Consider the following 23,159-nt stretch of genomic DNA (forward strand, 5'->3'; position numbering starts at 1 on the left):
TGCAGAACTGGTATCACAGTGATGGGTTTAAAAGTCCCAACACACAGCTCCACCTGCTTCTGCTCATTCTGATTTTTACTCATATTGCCATATTATGGGGTTGGGAAATCACAGTGCGGAGAAAAGTCAATAAAAATTCAATTCAGAATAATAGTCCTTTGCAGCTTAGCAATACAGGGGAATTATTAGCTCATTCAATGTTATGACAGTTAATGCCATAAAATAAAAAATTGAATCTACACATATTTACACATTCAAACTAAATCAGCCAGCAAAAAAAAAAAATAAATCTGTTATTTATGAAATCAAGGAGTTGCTACATCGTCCTACTATTTATCTCAAATGTTTATTTTAAGTTAACCTGTTAAAAGATTTATCAAGAATTACTAGAACACTACCTGATAAAGTTACCATTTGGAGTTTCTTGCTTGACCCTTCCCAACCCTTTCCTCCTGCTCCTCACCTCCTTCCAAGAAGCATTCCTCCCAACTCTTTGCAGCTTGTTGCCGTCATTTCATGGGACAAGGTCTTTAAAGACCTGAACTGGCAATTTAAAGGAAAAGGGTTCACAACAGACTGGGGGAAAGCAAGTTCCCGCATTCTCTGCTAGCAGCACTGCTGCAAAAGGATGGTTTCAGGCTCCGATTCTGTTAGAACAATGTAGCACATCTAATTGCAAGGTACAAACTGGATGAGGCTTTGAGTATCTCTGCAATTTCATATTAACAATTGTATTTGGGCTCTGTCTTTTTTATGTTGCTCTTGCTATGATGGAATTTATTGCATTTTCCTTTTTTTGTGTCGTTCAAATAACGATCTGTTGATTGCGAGTTGTAAAACTACAGCACGCTATTTCAGACATGAAGAACAGAGAGAAACTGAACACGTCCTATCTGGGGACAACTGTTCCCCTCTGCTCCTCACTGTATTAATAATTCTGGAATGAGTCTTCCATGCTGAAAGAGATTAAACCCAGTAACACCCCTTCCCCCATACCTCTTAATTGCTCTACGGTGTTGTCATTTAAAACTTAATATTAGTCAGCCTACAAGACCAGAGTTATTCCCCTTGTTTGAAGTATGAAGTAATGAAGCCCCCTAAGCAAATAGTGACAGCAACTACCATAACCATGGTCATCTTCAAAACTACCATGACTCCGTTCCCATTTGGTACGGCTTAGAGAAAGAGATAATTTTAACTGAATGATTCACACCTCTGCACAGTGGAATTCCTTTCTAATCCCATTATGGCAAGCAGCAGGCATACAGAATCATTTATAAATAGCTTAACAGCACAGTGTAACTATGTAGGGTCCGATTTCTTAATACTGGATGTCACACCACGTGTCATGCAACTGGCTCCCAAAGTCAAAGCATAAGGTCTTGCCGAGAGAATGCAAAAAAGCAGATATTAGCACCTGGGAACACACACCAGCCTCAAATCCGTTCCCATCACCCTCTAGTAACCTTTGGTCACAACCGGATGGCAGGGAGATGGAATAGTCCTACCAGCCAGGAGCTGATGAAGAGCATTGCTATTAGTCGTCTTCCCACTCAAGAAGGGCTGATCCTCCGTGCGATGTCCTCCAACATGAGAAGCTTCATCGCAACCCATGCAATATATGGGCTGACCCTGAGAAGCTGTTGTCCGATTTTCCAGTCCAAGGATGAAGGGCCAAAATAATACTTTCACCTTGTTACAAGAACGAATTTTTTCCTAAGGCACTTTAACTTCGCTGAGTAATCTGATCTAGATTTCACATCAACTACATAGTTAAAAAAGTGGAAGACTCCCTACCTCGCTCATGAATGATTTTATCTTCAATAGTGTCTCTTGTAAATGTCTATACGAACAGCATTTTTTTTTTTTCTGAAAAATGTATGCTTAGTCTCATCGAGAAATGACAGAATTTCTGTAGCAGTTTTAGTTCTGTTTAGGATGTTTGTATCTCATTTCCTCAGAGAAAGGAGGGAAGATATTTTTTCCTCTACTGATTGGAATTATTCAAATTTTCCTACTTTCATCTCATTTTCCCCGCAGCTTATCATACCTGACGACCAATGACATGCTTCAATATTGAAAACCAGATTTAAAATACCATGCTACAAAAGTTTCTAATGTATTTTTGCATTTTTTTTTATGCAAAGTGTAGAAGACAGACATTCTTAATGGTTTGTCTTATGTTTTAGACCCCTGTGATCAACATGGAGCAAAAGCGCACTTTATGGGGTATTTTCAATTTGCATTAACCTTTTTCATTACTTTACATTGTCGTGACACTGTGGATATGCAATCCAGAATCTCTGAAACAGACCTGCTGAGTGTAAATGCAAATCAATCAACCCACATTAAAATAAAACAGAGCTCTGAAAAAAACCATGACATACTTTCTGTGATATTCCTACAGTATCTCATAGTGAGGGCCTGCAAAACACCAGCACTTTACCAGCACCCATTTATATTTAACCCTAAAAGAACAGTATGTTTCCATACCTTACAAAACTTAGAAGAGCAGAACATCACTCTACTCACAAGCTATGCGGACAGATGCCTTCCTACTCTTTGAGGTCCCTAGATGGCTCCATGCAACACACTGGCACCAGTAATCTTCTGGCCCATGAAAATCTTCCACCTGCTGCCTCGTCACATTGATGAACACCTCTCGAACTTTCAATCCTGAAGGGGAAAACCACAGAAAATTAGCTGATACAGGCTGTCTTACTTGGGCATAAAGCTAAGGTTAGCCAAACCTTTTCTTTTAATTAAACAATTCCATTTTTAATCAAGGCAAAGCTTTAATTACTTTGACAATAATATATTTCCAGTAATTAAATTCTAAAAGCTGAGCAGGTCATAATGCATTGAGTTACAAGAATTACCCACCCACTGTTGCCTTCGCAAGACTGTAACACCTCCCTCGGAAACCTTGCCTCCTATGCCTTTTTCACCCAGAATGTTTACCTGGAGTTTTATAACATGATATTCAATAAAACTGTCTTCCCATCTAACATCTCAGTGCCCTTGAAAACCCTTCTGAAGTACCCTGGTAGGCCCCCAATCAAGTGAAACAGCCAGCACTATTCACGCATGACAGGAGCTAATCAAATGCCCCACTGAATTCCAGTCCGCAGTTCCATCCAGCAGCCATTTCTCCACACGGGAGGGAAAAGCCGTGGCCTATACTGCAGCACAGAGAAAGCTACGCTCAAGCCACTACAGTCTGGAAGGAGGAGAAAAGAAAGAGGGGAATGAATGACACAGCTCACAAATGGAGACGGTGCTCTTCGCCACCCTGTCCTTGTGGGAAGCAAGCGAACCAGCGACGCAGCTGAAGTCTTGCCTTTCACAAAGAGAAGTGTTTATAACGTCAGGCAGATACCTTGCTTATTTTATACAGTTTCCCAAAGTCTAACCTTGCTAAATTCATCTGCAGTGCAATGTTGTTGTCGTCTACTGCAAATACGTTTGTTGTCAATCGAAATGAATGCGTACCTCTCTCCTGCGGTGGGATTCGGTCACACCTAAAGAGCCGAGAAAAGGACCTAAGGGAGTAACCAAGGCTAGTCAGGAGTAAAGAGGGCAAAAGCCCTGTGCTTTTTCTTAGCCTGTGACCATTTTCTTAGCCTCCTGGGCACAGGTGGAATTTAGCGGTGTTGCCCTTCAGAGCAGAAGCATTTGCTTCAGACAAAGATTGAAGGTAAATACAAGACGTCAAGAAGCCTTGTAAACCTCACACCTTATTTTATACACTTGGGATGTTTCCCATATCTGCAACTACATTTGCATGAATGACAGCCTTGGGGAGAGGAAAGATAATCCAAATGTGGGTTAAAAGGCATTAGGAATCATTTCAAAGAGCTAGTCAGAAAAACATTAATTTGAAAATAGAAAATATTCATGCCTACTACTTTCTTCTTTCTCCTCCTGCGCAGTCCCAAGATACTTATTTCCCCTTCACTGGAAATGAATGAAAACTCAATCTTAAAATATTTCATGCCTGTGAAGTTTATAAAGCAGCAAGAAATTTCTAAACCTGAACTCCATAAAAATTGGCTTCCACTTAATCTCAGGCATCATTAACAGCTGGGTACTTCTCTTCTGAAAGGCACCAGGAAGTCAACGTGCTCCTTTGGTAAACAGGAGAGACGAGGCCCACTGGGGATGCTCAGTGAAGAGGGGTGGGAAGGTCAGACAAGCTTTAAATACTATAAAGAAATACAAAATTTTTGCTACTTTTCCAGCAACAGGCAAAGGGCATTCTTCCTGTCTGGCTTGCCATATTTTACAGTGATACCTGAACTCATGGACAAACCTGCAATAGCTTCCTAAGTTGTCTCAATAATCATTTTAGTCTCTCAAACATTTATTCACTCTGTAATAAACAAATAGATGTTTCCTGGTTGTTTTCATTTGCATCTTGTTTTTTTAAACATGTTGAAGCAGTTTTCAACAAAACTGTTTACAAAACATCCCTTTATTTTCTGCCGTGGTGAAAACAAGCCATGTAAACACAGCACATGGAACTCAGCGGCTCTGTCGGAAACTCCTCTCCTTGCTGACATACTGACTGTAGAATGCGTGATGAAAACGCACCATCGCAATTTAAACATCTAAGTTGCTCTGCCAGCGATGGATCCTTGGATTCTCTGCCGTACGGCCATTTTGAGAGTCATCTTTGTAAAGTTAAGAGCAGCTACAGTAAGTTCCATTAGAGAGCACCTGAGTCCTGGTGACCTAACACAGCACATCTTAATTGGCTGAAGATTTGGCATCCCACCACGCTGCATGACACCGACAGACACACACTGTCTTGTTACTTGCTTTCAGCGAATCGGGCTGTGTACGGTCCCCTGAATGATCTCAATCAAAGCTCCAGAGACTCCACATCCAAGCTAATTTCCAACAAGGCTGCAACCCATCCACTTAAAGACTTCCTCAACAAGGGTGGAAAACGATTAAGCCCTTAACAAACACCGACCTTTCTAAGACTGCCCATCCCCAGGCAGGGATCGCTCATCCAGCACTCGGGTAGCTGACATGCACTTCTCTGCAGCCACGGACTTCCCCTCCGCCCGTCTGCCTACGCTGCCCGCGAACACAGCGCTGTACAGCGCTGTGAGGGTGCAGCCTCCTGGTGTACCGAGGATCTCTAATTGTCCTCCGCTCCCACCATCAGCTTATTCCCTCCATCGCCTCTAAGCAGCATCTTCCGGGGACAGAACGCTCCCTGTCACCAGCCGGGAACTACGGCCTCGCTGACAGCGCTGCCGCTCACCCACCTGGTTCTGGCTCACTCTCTTCTCAACTCTCTCAAGTTTCTGAGCTAATTTTCAGAAGCCACAAACAGAAACAAGGATGTGAGAACTACGTATTATACAGCTTACTGGTGCATCCATGCTGACAAGGACAGAACCTTTACCAATGACGAACAAAAAAATCATCATATGAGGATTTCTTAAGAAAAAGAAGGTTTCTAGGCTCACTGGTACTGTAAAATTCTGAGCAGCCATCAGTGAATACAGGCATTTACAGCTTCAGATTTATTAAAGTAGAATGTTCTCCAGCCCAGCTCTTCCTTTCATTGACACATTATTTAATTAATCTATATACCAGCCTATATTTTCTGAAGCAACATTTAATGTGGTTTGAATCAGTCAAACAAACAGCACGTGACTTTGAGAAGCTGGTGGCTCCACATTCTGAGAATGGGACAGGTAGGAATTCAGGTCCTTTTAAAAATCTCCCAATTTGCCAACAGACAAAATAAATGCATCCAAAATAGCAGAATCGAAGAATTGTTGAGGTTGGAAGGGACCGCAGGAGAACATCTAGTCTTTGGGGAAAGTTATGGTTTTTTTATGGAGAAAGTACAACTATTTTCATTTGTTTTAGAAACGACTACAGAAAGCAAACCTATTGGGAACAGAGGCATATATTCTTCATTTATCATCACTATATTTCACCAACAAATACACTCACCTACCCTCTGCATCTCAAGAAATGCCAGAAAAATTGTTCATAGGAAATGACACAGAATGAAAAATCCATGCAAATAAAAACAGGCACACAATAAACAAGAGCAACATTTTACCTGTGACTTGTATAACTCTAATAAGCACTGCAAGTCCAACCCTTTAAATTATTGTGCAAATTATAACCATCATCTTTTGTTATACAGTACAGCCTCACAGAATATAAAATTATGACTATGGTACTGATATGCTAATAAGCTTTCTGCACTGCTGGATGGTTTAGCTGCAGATAGACTAATGCTGGCAGCAGATGAATAATTGCTCTCCATGTACTAAACATAACAGAGCTGCACAGAACTTCAGCATTTGTCAGCTTTATTTGTTTAAATGAGAAAAAACACTGACAGCAGTTACTGCTGTAATCCTTTTATTTATCAGAGAAGAAAACTCTAGTTACTCTTAGCAGGTCTGATCCTCTGGTGAAACCAAAAGTTGAAATATTTGTAAACTAATTCTGAGGTGCATGCTGCAACGTTCAGGCAAGAAAAATAAAGCAGAAGGAAATTAATCAAACCGTAAATATTATATTTTATTACAGTAGCAACTACTAGCTCAGGCTATCGCTTTATGAGGCAGAGCACACAGAGAGAGAGCAAAGTTCCTGTGCTGCCGTGTTTATGAATAAACGGAAAAGGCAGACGATGGATCACTATCTTTTCTGCAACTGAGGGAACAAGGCAGGAGAAGATAAAATAACTTGGTCTCCAACCGTCCCATTGACTGTGGCAGCGCAGAGGTGGGAGCCCGTATCCATCGCAGTCGCAGCACGTGTCGGCGTGTCAGCACTGCTTTGCCGCACAAACAGCGGCAAACGCCCAAGAGGAGAGACTTTGGTGCAAACTCTTTGAGCCCACCAGGACCCCCCGCATTCTCAGGCAGCCAACACGTGTCACAGCCAGTAATGACAAAACTACAAAACCCCTTCCTCTCCTGTTGCTCCTTCTCTGCAAATTATCAGTGACTCCTGTTCTACTCCAAGATTTTTGTTTCTCTCCTATAAAATCAAAATAATGCGATATGGGATCCCATGTTCATCACAATGACAAAATGCACCCATTGTCCACCACCACCTGTCCTTCCTGTCCTTTCATGTGTACACAATCCGGCGCCGTAGGTAAAATCCACCCGAACATTGTGCCTTCAAGTGCCATTGCCAAGCACTTCTCGCATATGCCTGGCTAAGAGCTAGCTGGCAGGAATTTATGGAGATGCTCTGATACATTTCTTTTATTCAGCTTTACATTTCCTCTTGTTTGGGTTTCTTGTTGCTATTTTTCACCACTTTTCTATATATCCTCTCAGAATTTTAATCACATAACAAACAGTGGAAGGATGGAGAAGGACGGGACCATCTGAACGCAGTGGGACTTCAGTGCGCGGACCAGAAGCACACCCTTTAGCCAGAGGCACCCTTCCTGGCATCAATTCTAGCGCAGTTTTTCCACAGATGGAGCCCACGCAGTACACAGAACGTTGTGCGTGCTCGGTAACAGACATGTTTATGCCCCAGATTTGACTCCAGAAATGAGGGCACTGCCAGGATGCGCATTAATTCTAAAAAACCCAATAGTCTGCTGTTTACTGAAGGCGAAGGAAGAGTTCAAAAATAATTTATGGACATGGATACATCAGGGTGAGAGAATATCCCTGCCTGTCCTTCAACATCACAGTTTATAGCCCTTACTTGCATTTTTGTGTCCTAAGGACCATTATGGTAGTTTTTGGAACACACAGACACACTGCACTGTCTGGACCACACTTAATGTTTAGAGAACAATACTTTTAGGTTTAGCTCCATCCCGGGGCTAATTCAAACCTGCAACGTTTATATTCCAGATCCCATTTGCTAAGCCTATGCCTCCATGTCTCAAGCCTCAATGTTACTGATGTTATTTAAAAAAACACCTAATGATACTTTATCTTTTTTTATTCTGTTATTAATCCAAGGTTCAGAAAACATAATTGCAGTATTCACAAGGCAGATTTTCATTAACCATATGGAAGAAAAACATTTAGGGACGACATTTCTTCTATATTGATTCAGCAGTGCCTTTAGAAGTAAAGGTTATGCCTATTAAATTATTTTTGAAAAGGTAACTGCAAAAATTAAAATTCATCCAGATTAGCATTTACAAAAAGCCTTTAGTATGAAATTTCTTCAGAATGTGTCACTTAAAAAGAATGCCAAACACTGCTTTAGGAGATGTAACTTCTTTTTAAATGGCATTTTTTCCTCTAAAAAGGAATTTCTTGTATTGATAGAGAGGATGTTATGCACACGCTGCTATTTCCAAGACAGGGAGTTGCCTAGCAATCTTGGAATTTAAAAAGAGGAGAAAAGCAATAACAAAACAGAATCGCAAAATTACAAGACAGTGCAGCATTAAATTGGTTTGCAATACTTATCAAGATGCTTCTAAATGAGAAAAGATATAGGGTGTGCTGGGAGCATGATAAAATCTGTTGATCATTTTCAACTTTCTCCCTTCTCATTCTCTTCTTTTAGATACAAGCTTTTACACAATGGATTTCTCCCACTTAGCTCTATTACCTACCGAATACCTATCACTATTTGGGTGAAGGCAAATTTCAACCACCACACTGGCGGTTTGTCAGGGTTCATCCTGACAGGAATTTCATAGAAGCGTATGTTTCCCTGTTTCTAGTTCCCACTGCAAATTACGCCACTGAAATACTACTGAACTACCGTCCCCTCCAGAACTGTTATTTTCCTTCAGAAAGCTCACTGCCTATGGTCAGGGTTAGATCTCCACTTGGGAAAGCTGGCGGTGCGTACCCAGTTTGTTACCGTCTCTGTGTAACACCTCCTGCATCTGCAGTCATTTTAATTCCCTGTGATTTCCCTTTTCCTACTATGCCTCTTGTGCCAGGATCTGTATTCCCCTTCTCTGCCTGTCGGCTCTCTCCTTTTCTTACCCTGGTCCATCCACTGCTTTCCCTTCTGCATTTTGGGAACTGCTTCTCCCAACTCTGCAAAGCTGTGTCTCCACGGTACATGACAAGCACACGGGAGCTGGCGTTACCGACACACCAAGCCAACCCAGACACGTTGTCGCAGCAGCCCAGCAATAAGCTTCTGCTGACACCGTGCCCTCCTGCCACGGCTCGCTGCCATGCTCAGGGCAGAGCGGACATCGTCGTGTCACTCTCGAATTAGAGCCGGGTCCCGCTCCTTCAGCTCAGAGCAAGCCTGCAACCACCTGCGCAGTCACACGACTCCCCTGTTCGCGTAGCTCTGAACGCGATCTCCTGCTCCTTGCTCTCTTTGGTGTATTGTTGACAGACACTGCGCTCCACTACACCTCCCGAAGGCCACATCAGCCCTTACCTGTAGTCTCATCCATGCTTTCCTCAGACACGTGCTCATTTTGATGGACCCATTCACCATTGCACTTGAAGAAAATCTGCATAGCTGGCATAGCTTTACAGCGTAAGACAATGGGGTTGCTTTTTATAATGTAGGCATCATCTGGTTCCTCCATAAAATGAGGCAGTGTTCCAGGAGCAGATGGGATAGACTCTGGAAGGGCTTCACTGTTATCATTTCCTGAAAGGGAAGGAAAGGAAAATACACATTTTTCATGTTGTTGCACCCTTTGTATCATCTCATTTAATTGATTAAATACCGTTTTGGATTTTATTAAAAACTAATTTTACTAGAGAAACACCTGTAGAACTCAATAGCTGTCAGGATTGTGCTTTGTAAGGAATTTGACACACACACACAAACAAATATAAAATAATTTAAATGTAAGAACTGTCAAGAAAATTGACCAGAAAGAAGCATCGGAATCATCAGAAAACTGCATCATCACTATTGCCAATTTTATAGTTGGGGAACTGAGGCTCAGAAAGATTAAATGAGCCACCTAAGGTCATACAGAAAGTCTGTGGAAGAAGTAGAAACTAAACCGTATTCTCTTGAGTGACAGCCCAGTGCCATAACTACCAAATCCTCCTTTCTTTCACTGAATTTAATTTCCTTTAGACAGTTGCTGCAGATTTAACAGGGATCAGTGTTAACCACAGAGAAATATATTGATATGAACAGCATTACTGTAGCACTCCAACAGCGGAATAAGCAAACTGTGATTTCATACCCACTTAGAGGAAATTTTCTATATGCTTTTATGCTGTTCCCATTTACTGCAGCCCCTTTAAGGTGACATAAAAGTGGAAAAGTGTTTTCTGTAGGGTCAGAAACTGCAAGATAGTGAGCTTTCTCGGATCCAAGGGCATTCACTCAGCAATGTATAAGCCTAGGTGTCTCATTTTCTGAATTCCTGTGCTTAGACATGAACACAGAAGCACTGGAATACGAGCGTTTTCTTTACTACAGCCCTTCTGATTGAGTCAAATCCTAGTTGCTGCTGTCAAAACCGGGAAGTCCCCATTGATTTTTACCAACACTGGGATTTATTTCAGTAGTTCGTCAGTTTTGTGAGAAAATTCAGAGAACAGCAACAAAAATAAGTCAGAAGGGATCAATTTATGAAGGAAGATTAGAAAGTACTGAGTACATACAGCATAGCCAAACGATAACAGAGGAGGACACATTCTATATGCAGATGAAGGGAATACAGTACCAGAGAAAGAGGAATAGCTGAGGGCAATATATATGTGATTTAAACAAAACCAAAGAAATTAAGTTAGGTGAAAGGTAAATTATGATGATATTAAGTAAGTCTTTCAGAGGTCTAGTAGATTATGGAATAACAATAACTTCGTCTTTATTTCTATTAAAAATAGGTATCTCTCTCTTAGCACTCAGTGTATCTGTGTGTGCAAATATACACTGTATGTGCTGCGAGATCGTTATGATTGTCAAATGAGCTCAATGTTTTAAACTACATTCGCAGTGTACTTTATAAAATATTATCATAATTTTTAGCATTTTACTACTGAACATTTATGCCAATTTCCATCTTGTCAATCTTCAGTAATATTGCGTCCCTGCAGGGTTTATTAAATCCATGCTTTATAAGAAATAACAAAAATGTCATTATAAGATTTTGGAGACGCCTGGAAATCCCATGCTCCCAGCAATGCTTTGAGTGCTTCACAAGGCAGCAACACACCTGTGTTGAGGAAGAATAGCTGACAAATTTATAAGCATCATTCAGCAAGAGAACTTAGAATGACCCACTGTTATTCCACTAAATTTGCTATTTAGGGCAAGACACAGAGGATGAAGTCCCAGCCCCACTGATATTAAGGGCACAATTCTCCTCACAAGTGGCATCCAGATTTAATGATATGGTTTTACATTCTTGTTATGTGTTGCCGATGAGCGCCTGAAAACAACAGACTCTACACCTCTTACGGGATTGCCATGCTTTTGTCCAGCTCACCTCACCAACAGAAGAAAATCGAGCGAAGCACAACACATTTTATGCTATCACCAGCAGAGTGGTTTTGGGCTGTGGAAGTGGCTCACTCCGAAAGAAAACATTTAACGTAAAGAGGGAAGTCAAGGTGCGTCTTTTCACGTAAGGGTAACTGCCACTACGTTAAGCGCCCTTGAAAATCAAACTAACAGAGATCACAGTACACAAAAGGAAGAATGATTTTCTATATCCTAGTCCCAACAGACCCACAGGTAGATATTACTATATTTTTGCATGCTGTACAAGTGTAATCGCTTGAATTCACTGTTGTACGACATTTTACAATCTAGATGAAATCAGCATCTGGCAAGAATTTACTCACTGAGTACAAGTTCACCCAGCTGTTAGCAGAGGTGAGCACAGCAACTCTTCACCCCGTGCCTGGGGGAGGTCAGGCTGGAAGGCAACTCTGTGCCTCTCAGAAAATTCACTAAGGATTTGCATTTCTTGCCTTTTTTTTTTTTAAATGGAGATATTACTTTTCTCCATACGGCTACCTAATCAGACAGGGACTGCAATGACACCATTTAATGTGTTGCGATATCTAAAATTTTTGCATCATAAATATTTAGCGTGATTTATGGTACACAAGACTTACTTTACTGGTCCCTTTATCACGCTCAAACAAAAGAGTCACACAGCAGTATTTCAGATACATTAAAATAAATACCCTTCTGCATTTAAATGTCGCACTCTAACCCTAATTAAGATGACATTTCCTGCCGTGCACACGAAAAATCTGTTTGATGATTAGACAAGTTGCAGTGTCTACAGCTCCCTGGGACTGGCACAGGTATGATCACACTCGGAACAAGCGCTGCAGTTCACTTAACCACAGCTACAGCAGAAAATTTACCAGTGAATTGAGAACGCATACCCATGTCCATTTTTAACAGTCTACTGACACCAAGAGTGAAGTTAGATTAACAGCTGAGGTATGTTTTTCCTTCACTTTCAAAAGCCACCCTTTTCTTTACTCTTTTTTTTTTTTTTTCCATCCATCCTGCATCTTCTACCAGCAAGGACTCCTTTCTAGCCTTGGAGTCCTTCCAGCTTTTCTCTCAAAGCTGTACGCTCTTGCCAATCCATACAAGTGAAGTTTGTCATGAAAAAGAAAGGATAAACTTGCACGGAACTTTGCGAGGGCTCTCAGAGTGCTTTACAAATCATAAACCCACAGAATAAACCCGGAGACTTTGCTTTAGCAGGAATCTATTTGCTTCACACAATACCTTCTGAAACATCTATACAGCAAATAAATGCATTTAAAAAAAAAAATCAACATCAATTCGGATCTCTGAAATGTTCCTGTTTAAGGACCATACTACAACAATTAGTAGAAAAAGATTTAGCGCTTGTACAAGCTGTCCACCAGGAGATACTCATGCATTCATTGACAGTCATCTGAATCAGCTGTGCGCTGTGATTACCTTCAATTTCTTCAGTAACAAGTGCTCAGATGTACTTTCTCTGCTGCCATCTCCTACCAGACCAACAGACTCCATATGCGCATGCAGACCTGACAGAACTGAAAAACTTGGATGTTCTTGTTCCAGGAGATACTACTCTGGTCCCACTAGTTGGTACGTTGCAGTAAACCTAAAAGAACTCCTTCTGGTACACTGAAGTTCTTTCAGTCATACTGTAGTACCAATAAAATCAAAATTTGCTGCATCCTTCTCCCTGTATTTTTGCAACTGTTAGAGGGCGACTGCTGACATACGGGTATCGCTCTGTACTCACTATCCCTTTTCCAAGTTGATGGGCCATTTCCTCAAGACTGCAGCAACAACTGGTCTCTTGATCTCAATTAGCACGGTCCAGCTCACTGCTCAGCTTGACGCTATATGGATCAGCGGTCATGCAACAGACCTGAACAAGCGTTGTTATGAACAAAGAGACTAAAGAAAGGAGTATTTGGCCCAAAACATTATTTCATGTTCAAGTCCTAAGCAATTTGGCTACTGCAATCGATAGCAAAGCAGGATTAGACAAATTATTATCAGGCATTTCAACTCTAAAAGCAATCGAGAAGTACTTAACTGAATCAGGAAGACATATTGAGCCCACCACATCTGCACCACGCAGCTCGGCTCCCTCACTGCTCCCTTGAGCCCAGTGCACTTCACTGGTTCAGAACTACGCTCCCTGGAGGCACACTGCAGAATCTCAACATCCCAGAATATAAAATAAAGACACTGTATTTACATGTACTCGTATACACACACACAAATAAATATGTAAATAACAGGAGCTGTCACAGACCTTAAGGACATCAGCGATAACGAGAGATAAACTGTCGGAAGGTAATGCCTGGACTGCTGTTCTGACATTCTAAGAACCAGGTACTGCCCATTCTTACCGTTCTTGGCATCAGGCAGAGCAAATCCCAGGGTCAAGACCCAAAGAATATTATTTAGAAGGCTGGACTGATGTTACAGAAATATATATGCATTTCAGGATAAATCATATTTGAGCTGGGATAACTACAGTATCTGCTGACCAAAGCAAAGCCTCTCCTAAAGTGCACTTAATATTTAGATATTTTAACTTAATACATCTTTCTTTTGTGCACCATCTTTTTTGTACCCTAACGTATTCAAATTCATCCGAAAGCCTACTGGAACTTTGTAAGGGTTTTGATTTCAAATTATTAAGGTTTTTCATTTATAACTGTCACTTTTCAAGATTCCGGCCATTCATAGTTATAGAAAAATGGCTGTTTTAATACAACAGTGAATGACAGAAGACCAAACTATCAAACACAACTCTTGTATTTTTCATTCCTGGAAAATTACCTTTCAGGAAGTGCTTTGTGTTTTATGTTCTGCACACTAGTCCAATAGGGACTTTAAATCTTTTTATGACAATAGTAGAAAAAAAAAAAAAAGGAGAAAAAAAAGGGGAAGTTAAGAACAAACAGTAAATTCTTCCATGGAATAAATATACTGCCGTTCGTTTTCAGATCACATTAGAAAATCTTGATAGCAGCACACGTGAATCCTTCACTATTCCAAAACTGATTAGGATGTAATTTAGATGCTAAAGTAAGATTTTAAAACAATGAAAAATCACGAGTATGAAAATTTTTTATTTTGCAAATTAAGAATTACTTAAAATAAGTAAGTAGCACTATGTTCTATATTTAAAAAAAAAGTTACAAGTATCCCAAACAAGCCAAGTAGCTTGCTGGGAATGAATATGAATAATCCCTTTGTAACAATCATCCTCAGAAGACGATTACCTCCTCTAATGCCACCCATCATGGAACATTCCATTATCATCACCACCACTTTCAGATTATAAAACCCAGGCTAAGTCAAAGTATTCTCTACTTCCTTTATTTCTCCATCTCCTCCCCCCCCATCCCTGCAAAAAAGCAGAGTTGTCTAACAGCTGGAAGCACAGATACAAAGACTTCTCATAAGCTTCTAAACAGTCGCTTTTAAATTTTGGTGGTACAAGAAAACCAAAGCTCGAGACAAAGTAACAAACATTATTATTTTCCTGCCTTAGTTTCCTCCCACTCTAATTAAGAATTCCTGAGATCAGAGGATCCCTGCTTTCCCTTTCTGCCTGTGGGATATTTTTTTTGGTTATTTCTTTTTCTAATTTATGTAACTGCCCTGAAGACTATTTCTTTCCTTTATTAGCTGTGCTCGCAGGGAACCATTCTGATGTAAAAGCATTCCCTCCAACTTCCTTGTCTTGCTCCAAAGTTCCTCCCCCTTTGATTCCTTTTTCCAAATCCCCTGAATTTATAAATCTTGGCAGTAGCATTTGGTTTCTTATTAGGCTTTCTGACATCTTCTGCACTTCAAGCATTACTCCCCTGGAGGCAATTCAGGAAAAAAAAAAAAAAAAAGTCTTTCCCCAGATGTAAACCACTCCTTTCGGGCAGATCTGTTCGTTAGTTGAAAGACAGCGATGACCAAAGTTCTAGACACCAACTTTCCTCCCTTTCCGTGTATCTGATGCTGCTCATTCCTGTTGAACTTTGTATCACCTGCAGTCATTATTTTCTACAAAACTAAATAATGCCAACTGTCTTCTACACATATCCTCATTTTTACAGGAAAGTCAGAAGATGAAAAAAAATTCATATTACAGAATACGTAACTTCCTTATGGTGGAATGGTTTCATAATGAAATTTGAGTCATTATTCAGCCAGAAACGCGACTCAGTGAGATTTGTCTACATTCTTTTAATCAGATGACCCTGTCCCGTATGCAACAATGTGGGTTATTCAGAAGTCACTCAGATATTGATGGAAATGAGAGATTTTGTTGCCCACATGAAATCCTTTAATACCTTTGTTATTTCCTCTAGTACACGGATTTACTAAAGCCTATAGGGACACGGTATTTAGCAAAGATTGACAATACAGGAACAGTGAGAATGGTCAGTAATAAAATATGCATGCTGATGAGTTTCACTGCATAATTTTTCTTTAAACTCTATACATTGAAGGAGAATCCAATTACTACTTATTCAGCACTCCTGGTAAATGATACAGAACTGCTTAATTGGTACGACTGCCCCAGAGCACCTACTGCACCGCCTAAAAACTTTCTTCCTCCTGCTCCTCAATATTTAAGATGATGACAATCAATGTGGGAATGGTATAGTCAAGAGCCATCTCTGGTTATCAGGATGTGATCCTGTTGAGGGACTTGCCCATGAGCTGTATGGTAACATTTTCAAAGCTGTTCCGGTAACCTAGGCTTCAAAGTCATTGCTGTTACCAAAGGAACTACCAAGAGTTTATCCTTGATGCCTTTAAATATTTGCAGCAACATCTCAATCACTGCTGACTCTCAACATAAATGTCAAAAATAGTCCTCATTTGTTCCTAGTTCTGTTGGGAAAGAGAGGCTGGAGCTGGGAATGAAGAATCCGCACCATTACCAGTTAGCAGTTTCCTCTAGACAAAAGAAAAGAAGGTATGGTATGAACACGCTACAGCAAAACAAGTAAGGAAAGCAGTACTTCTTACGTTCAGACACATTCAATATCCAGTGCTATGTTCCAGCAGATTCCACGTGACAATGATTTGCTTATATGATGAATATTTAATTCATTAAATGAATATATTAGAAGCAGCCGGGGAAAAAAGTTCTCAGGAAGAAAATGTGCTTACGCACCTCTAAGGACTCTACGCATTCACGGGTAAGAACTACAATGTGGGTAAAACTTTTCTCATTACAAATCTTCCCACAATGCTTGAAAAATTTCCATATAAGGTTTAATGGATTAATAAAATCTGGATTGAATCCAATCAATAATTGATTTGGAGGAATCTTTGGCATTATGTTTTACTGTTGGTATGATCTGATTAAGGGTAGCTGTGTTTGCCTACATTTGTGTTACTATGCATTAAGCCTACTTTGGTTTGGTACATGAACCATGTTATGAGAAACTGGACAGTATTAGAAGGAAACTTCACTGCATGTGAAAGGTACGGAATTAAGAACCCTTCCTAATGTGACTTCTGTGCCTAACCAAAGGTTATAAGACAGCTGAAATGCCTTCAGCAAAAGGAACAGGTAATTGGAACCGAAACATGTACATATATCGTAAATATGTACTTTTAGGGTCACTTTTCTTTCTCCCCCGAGATGTTTGTTCACTTCTCATTTCAGTAGGGCCTGAAATCATAATTAGGTTGCCAAGACAATATCCCATGAGTATAAGATAATAACAAAATATCAAAGTGGAAAAACATAAAGATGTCACTGATGTTTGAACTGAAATTACTTTCTTATATGAAAACAAAACAAAACAATGTCAGTGCAAGTCTGCAGAGACAACACTACAATAGTAAACTTGTGTTAGCACTGACATTTTTGCATTACATTTACAACATTCGCCTCTATGGGAAACAGCCCGATGCCAGTGGAAATGAATGTGATTTCTGTGAAAGCATCTCTTCCCTATCTACTCCACTCCAAAGTGCCCACTGGTGCGGGGTGCGGCCGAGCGGGTCCGTACTGTGCACAAAGGGAAATCTTCCAGAGGAAGACCTCAGAATTCAGCCAGTCTCTCATCCTAACATTTCAGTGTAAGACAATGCAGCTAAGGAAACCTCCCAGTGCGGTGTGACAGCTGCCCACCAGGGCCTCACTACAGAATAACGCTTAACGAACCAAACACAAGAATAATTACCAGTTTTACCTGAGACACACACGAACAGAGTATTCTGGGTTTACTGCAACACCGAGGCAGAGACAACTGCAGCACCGTCAAGCAGATGAACTTGCTTTTGAGTAAAAAATACCTTTGGAAGTAGCAGACATCAAAATCATGTATATTTGCACTGGTTCTCTCTGGTTTTGTTATTCTAACTGTAGTTTTCAGGGTTGTGAAACACAAATAAGATAACCTAAAACTCAATGAAATTCAAACTCGGAGTCATCTTCCATGATCAACTTTGCTTTGTTGAAAAAAAAAAAAGGCTAATATCACAGTGAAGATTCTAAGCTGATAAAATCATATTACAGCGAAATTATTTCTACCCAATTTCCAGAACGGACTGAACCTCGTAGCCTCATGGCTTAGGTGTTAAGTACCTACCAAAAAGGCTTGTGAAGAAAAACCCTCTTTTTGATGATGGTTTTATAGCCAGGAGTAAGACTAAGCACACAAAAGGACTCTGAACAGTGTCAGAGCATCCTGCAGAACAGAGAGAACTTTAAAAGGCCTTTGCAACCCAATAATACAGCTTTTTTTTTTTTTTTTTTTCTGGATATTCACAACTGCCCTACAAGGAGGGAGCATTTCTCCTGCTTTTAAGTTACTCATTCAAGATAGTTGCCACTTATACTTTCAAGATAGTCTCCTAAAACCTGCCATCTCCTGGATGCTATCTTGTGGAGAAGTTGAGGTAGAAGCTGGAATGAATGGGCCCCTTCAAACTCCTCTCGCTGCGCCCGTGAAATCTGGGTGCTGCGAGGGCGCGAGACTATCGGTACTTGAGAAACTTCGCTGTGAGAGTGAGCCCCGCGTGCCGCGGGACCTCACTGGGGCCCTCAGAAGGACAGGTGTCCTGTGGGCAAAAGGGAGCGCTGGTGGGAAATTAAGGAGTGCTTAAAAACAGGCTATACAACCGTGACCATTTCTGGATTTCACACCTTAGCAGACAGGGTCTCCTCAATTTTCAGCACATCTTGAAAGTCACAAGTGCTGTATATACATCTCAGCAAGCCAACTTTTGATATCAGTGTATTAGTTTCATCAGACCCTCTTGCTTCCTATGGATATAAAGTATAAACTTCCAGCAGCTGTACCATAATCCTTCTCATCAAATATTTGGGCGACAGGTGGAAAATTGTTCTGCCAGCTGAGGAAGACAAAATCCATTCCTCCTGGCAATTTTCTGCAATGAAAACTCCAAAAAATGAATGTGCAATAAGTTGTGGAAATAAATCTAAAATATTATCACACAAAAGCAGTGTGCTCAGAATCTTTAGCTGCAAACTAACCCTGCTTATCTGAATTTTAAAGAATCTCATTTCTTCTTCTGTGTGTGTAGGACTAGATATTAAGCTGGATGCTTCTACTTGAAACTATTAGTTATATACCTCTTTTTTTCCATTTTGCTTTGCTTTGAAATGCACTGTGGCTTCTTTGATCATTACTTTTTTTTTTTTTTTGCGTGCATCAAGGAAGTCTGACAACAAATCTGGGAAGCACATATTATCAATTTCATTTTACACAAGGGTAAGCAGTCAGTCTGGAAATGGACTATGTGAATAAGCGCAAGCCATGAAACTGGGCACCGAGTGCCACAGAGCCGTGTTCCAGTGCTCAGTAAACCCGCGCTAAGCTGCAGACACCACCCCTCTGGTATGTAGGCAGCTTTGGAGGACATTGTCTCCAGCTTATTAGCAGGAGAGTGAAAGTCAATATATAATCATGGGACTAAGTTGTCTTAATAGGATTAAAAATCAAGACAACTGTGAAGTATGATATACATACTCTTAAGTGCCTCTTTGTCTATTCACTTTAACAGTCCTTTCCTACGTACCCTACTTAATGTCTACAATGCTGTAAAAGGTTAAACACTTTTTCAACAGCGATAAACCGGACATGTAAGAGACAGTGTACAGAAGTGTACAGCTCAGTATACAGAATAGTACCCACAGACTCACCAGTGGTGAGGGGAACCGTCTGGAGAGTGACAGAATGACCTGCCACAGCTGTAAGCAACCGAGTGAGCCTACTTTAATAATTCACTGTGCCTTGGCCAAAGACCCACGGTAGCTAACCATGTGCACACTATCTGTCCATTCAAAGGCAAGTCAACGTGGTAGTCGGAACCACCCATTCTTCTCACTGACGAGGAGCACACATGGGTCCCTTTACTGTAACTGAGCAGAAAAGCTCAAGGTCCCTAAAACATTCTGATTTCTTGTATTTCTCTGAACAAACCCCCTTCCCCCCCCACTTTTCAACAAACAGCAGCAATAACATTATCATCCAAATGTCTCCTCACACAGAATCCATTTGAGAAAGACCCTACGACGTCAACAAAATTTTGCTGTGACTGTATTCTTTAAGAATATAAAGTGCTATTCCTTTAGTGAGCAGAACTTCTCCCATGGAGAGGATTTTTATGCTAATATGAGTGAGGCCATTTTCCCAATTCTCATTTATTCCATCTTCCTTCCCTTTTAATATCTTATGAGCTTTAGCTAAGGGCTCTATACTTTCCCTAAAGCTCACAGTCCTTGTTTAATCTCTGTGCACATGGCAGAAAGCACAATTTAGTTACATATATTTATTTATATAAAATGGAATAAAGTTTAAAAGCGTCACACCTTTATCCACAAATTCTAGCCTTAATTGTTCTCTGAATCTTTGCCAAACCCAAGTAAAAAGTACTTCTGCAGCTCTACAGGGCTACGCTTTCAGGTGTTTAAGTGACAGCTGATCACATCACCTACAAAGATCAAGAATGAAAGCAGTCACCTTTCACCATCTCCACCGCCTCTTAACCCCGACCAGAAGCCACCAGCTCCCTTCACACTGCCAGTCCCAGTGGGACTAGCGAGCAGTCTCAGCGGAGCAGCCAAGGGAAGAATGGTACGTTGAGACCAGCTCCCATTCATACAGCTGGAGTGGGTTCTTTTTATGAAAAGAAAAACATGTAAAAGAAAAAAAGCCCTTTTCACTAACACCACTTTCCCCTCTAGAATTTAGGATTTGGCTGACATTGTTGTGCCCTCTCTTTAACCTTTTCACAAGGAACTTACAGTTCCATGAAATTCATAAAAGTAACTTTCCATAAACCACACCATTAATGGGCTGCAGGAGGGTAGGGCATTTATTTTCACCAATGAGGATTAATATGTTCATAAAACATTAGCGGTCTTTTCTATGCCAACAGAGATGAATGTGTTATCCTATTGTAATCCCTTATGTATTCTAAATCTATCTATATCTATGTTATACATATTTATAAGAATGATATATTGCATTTATTAAATATTAAGTGGATTACAAACTTGAAGAATCTTTCACACATTCATACATTTATTTAACATCTAGGGTTTTTTTAAGCAGTATGCAAGGAATATAAATCTTCAAAGGAAAAAGGATTCTCCAGCATTCCAAATAGCTGAATCTGTAAGAAAAAGTCTTCCAGCATGCAATGTGAGAAGAGTATCAAACTAGAAGAAAAAAATTACTTTCAAAATGCAATGAGAAAATATGTGGTAATAGTGGACTTGAACGTGTAAAGAGAACCACATGGATGAGGTCAATGATTGCACATTTAGCTAACAAACAGGACTGGAAAGACCAAGGCCTCAACAGATTGTTCAATGACCTCAGAACAAGCCTAAAATTCTCAGTACGTACCAAATACCTACTGTCGCATGCCAGCTACACAGGGTTTGCCTTAAATGGCAATAGCATTAGTTATACAAATTTAACAACGGGTTCCTGGAAATACAGCATATTTATCAGGCGGTTGCAGGGAGAGAGGAGGGAAGCTCTCCCGTTTTGCTGCGCAGCTGGTGTAATAAGACCACCAGATGTGTCACCTTTGGGGTTGCTGACCTTTGGGATCAACAAATTGCTTCGAAGGTTCAAGCTTTGTTGTTGCCTGGGATACCTGGCCTGTTAAAGGTGACAAGAAATGAACTCTGAATAAATTAACCAGTATCATTTCTCTAACTGAGGGTCCCTGTGCCTCAAAGGGCTGCCAGCTATAACGGTTGCCATTAAAAAGTCAAATATTTACTTACAGTTTCTACACTATGGAACAGGTCTCGCAGGCAGTTGGAGAAAGTCACTGCTACAATTTAGCACAGAAGCACAAGATAAAGCAGGAGATATAAAAGTGAGGGAAGGCTTCTCAGGCTCTGCTTGGATTTTCTGTACGTTTAGATGGTATCTCACATTTACATTGAAAGCTATACACATAATTCTTTGGTAGACTGGCCTTTGGCACACAAAGGCAAATAAACTGTCTTGCTGAAGTTTGAATTTAAGGGTTTATTTTTTAACCAAGGACATTTTTAGAACTTTAAAATTAAATTTTCACTTTACATATAAAAAGGTAGCTTTGAACTTCAAGTGCCTATGATCCAGAAAGGGAATGAATTAGAAACAACCTAGAGCAAGACTAAAATGCTCATTTTGATCCTCAACAACGAAGGAAAAATAAGTGGACTTTTTCCATCTGTGAGACTATTAAGAAAAACCCCCCAACAATTACTTTACTAATGATACTAAGAGAGCAGCAAATAAAATATGTAACTGCTTGGATTCCTTTCAAGGATAACAAATAATTCACCAACAGAGAGTGAATTATGTTAGGATAAAGTTAATGTGCTTATTAGTGTAAAGGTCATGGGGAAATGATCACAATGTAAGTAACTTGCTTTTAAATATCACCAACTCGTTTTTATTAGGACCCAGCAATTTGCAGAAGCTATTTGAGCCTAAATCTAATCAGATATACACTAACAGCTTTAATCTGCTGCCCTCCTTCCATTCTTCCACCCCCCAAAGACTGAAACGAGCTTTGAAATTATGAGGATGGGATTCTTCAGCTGCTAGTACTGCTGGGAAGATACTCCATCCCCATTGCTCTCCCTTGATTGAGAAGACTGTAATTATCATTTTGATCAGCTGCACTGTGATATAGCAAAGACAGTAACTTCCATAGGAAAAACTAACCGGAAGTAAACTAAAAACTCCAATTTGTCCACAAATGATGAGTCTCCCAACTACGATTACCAACTTAACGTATCTGCTTATCAAACCCTGGGCTAAAATGCAGTACCTGCTGATGCAAGTACTTCTAGCTCAGCAACAAAACAGTAATAAATATAATGAATTCATACCCAGTTCATAGTTGCACCTGTGGTACAATGTTTATTCTTTGCTACAGCAGCATTTTCTTTACTCACTGAGCCACAGAGCTCTTTCCTCCAACTGAATTCACAAATCAATTGTCATTATTAAGGTTAAAGGCTTTGATGTGCCCAACTACCAATTCAACTGCTGGGGGAGATGCTTACTGCAGAGCTATTCACATTATGCTTCAAACTGGACTACAGACAAGTTTTCGTTTTGTTTGCAAGCAAGTAATAAGGCTGCTGTACAACTGCTGATAATGTATTAAAAGAGAGGGGGCAAAAATAACCCACGCATATGCCAAACTGCTCTTCTCTCAAAACCACTGCAGCATCAAAGCTGTTCTGCAGA

The 23,159-nt window shown here is 40.3% G+C and overlaps 1 protein-coding gene across 1 annotated transcript in view; it reads right to left on the minus strand.

Moving 5' to 3' along the window:
* Window positions 1–23,159, minus strand: part of UNC5D (unc-5 netrin receptor D) — a gene marked incomplete at both ends in the record, with an annotated part of 156,428 nt that overhangs the window by 69,320 nt on the left and 63,949 nt on the right. The window contains 2 exons of the mRNA XM_082495827.1: window positions 2,533–2,676; window positions 9,382–9,600. Of these exons, the coding sequence (XP_082351953.1) occupies window positions 2,533–2,676; window positions 9,382–9,600 (363 nt within the window). The remainder of the gene's footprint in view (window positions 1–2,532; window positions 2,677–9,381; window positions 9,601–23,159) is intronic.

The sequence above is a fragment of the Vanellus vanellus genome, assembly GCF_965231255.1.
Source record: "Vanellus vanellus genome assembly, chromosome: 26".
NCBI lineage: Eukaryota > Metazoa > Chordata > Aves > Charadriiformes > Charadriidae > Vanellus > Vanellus vanellus.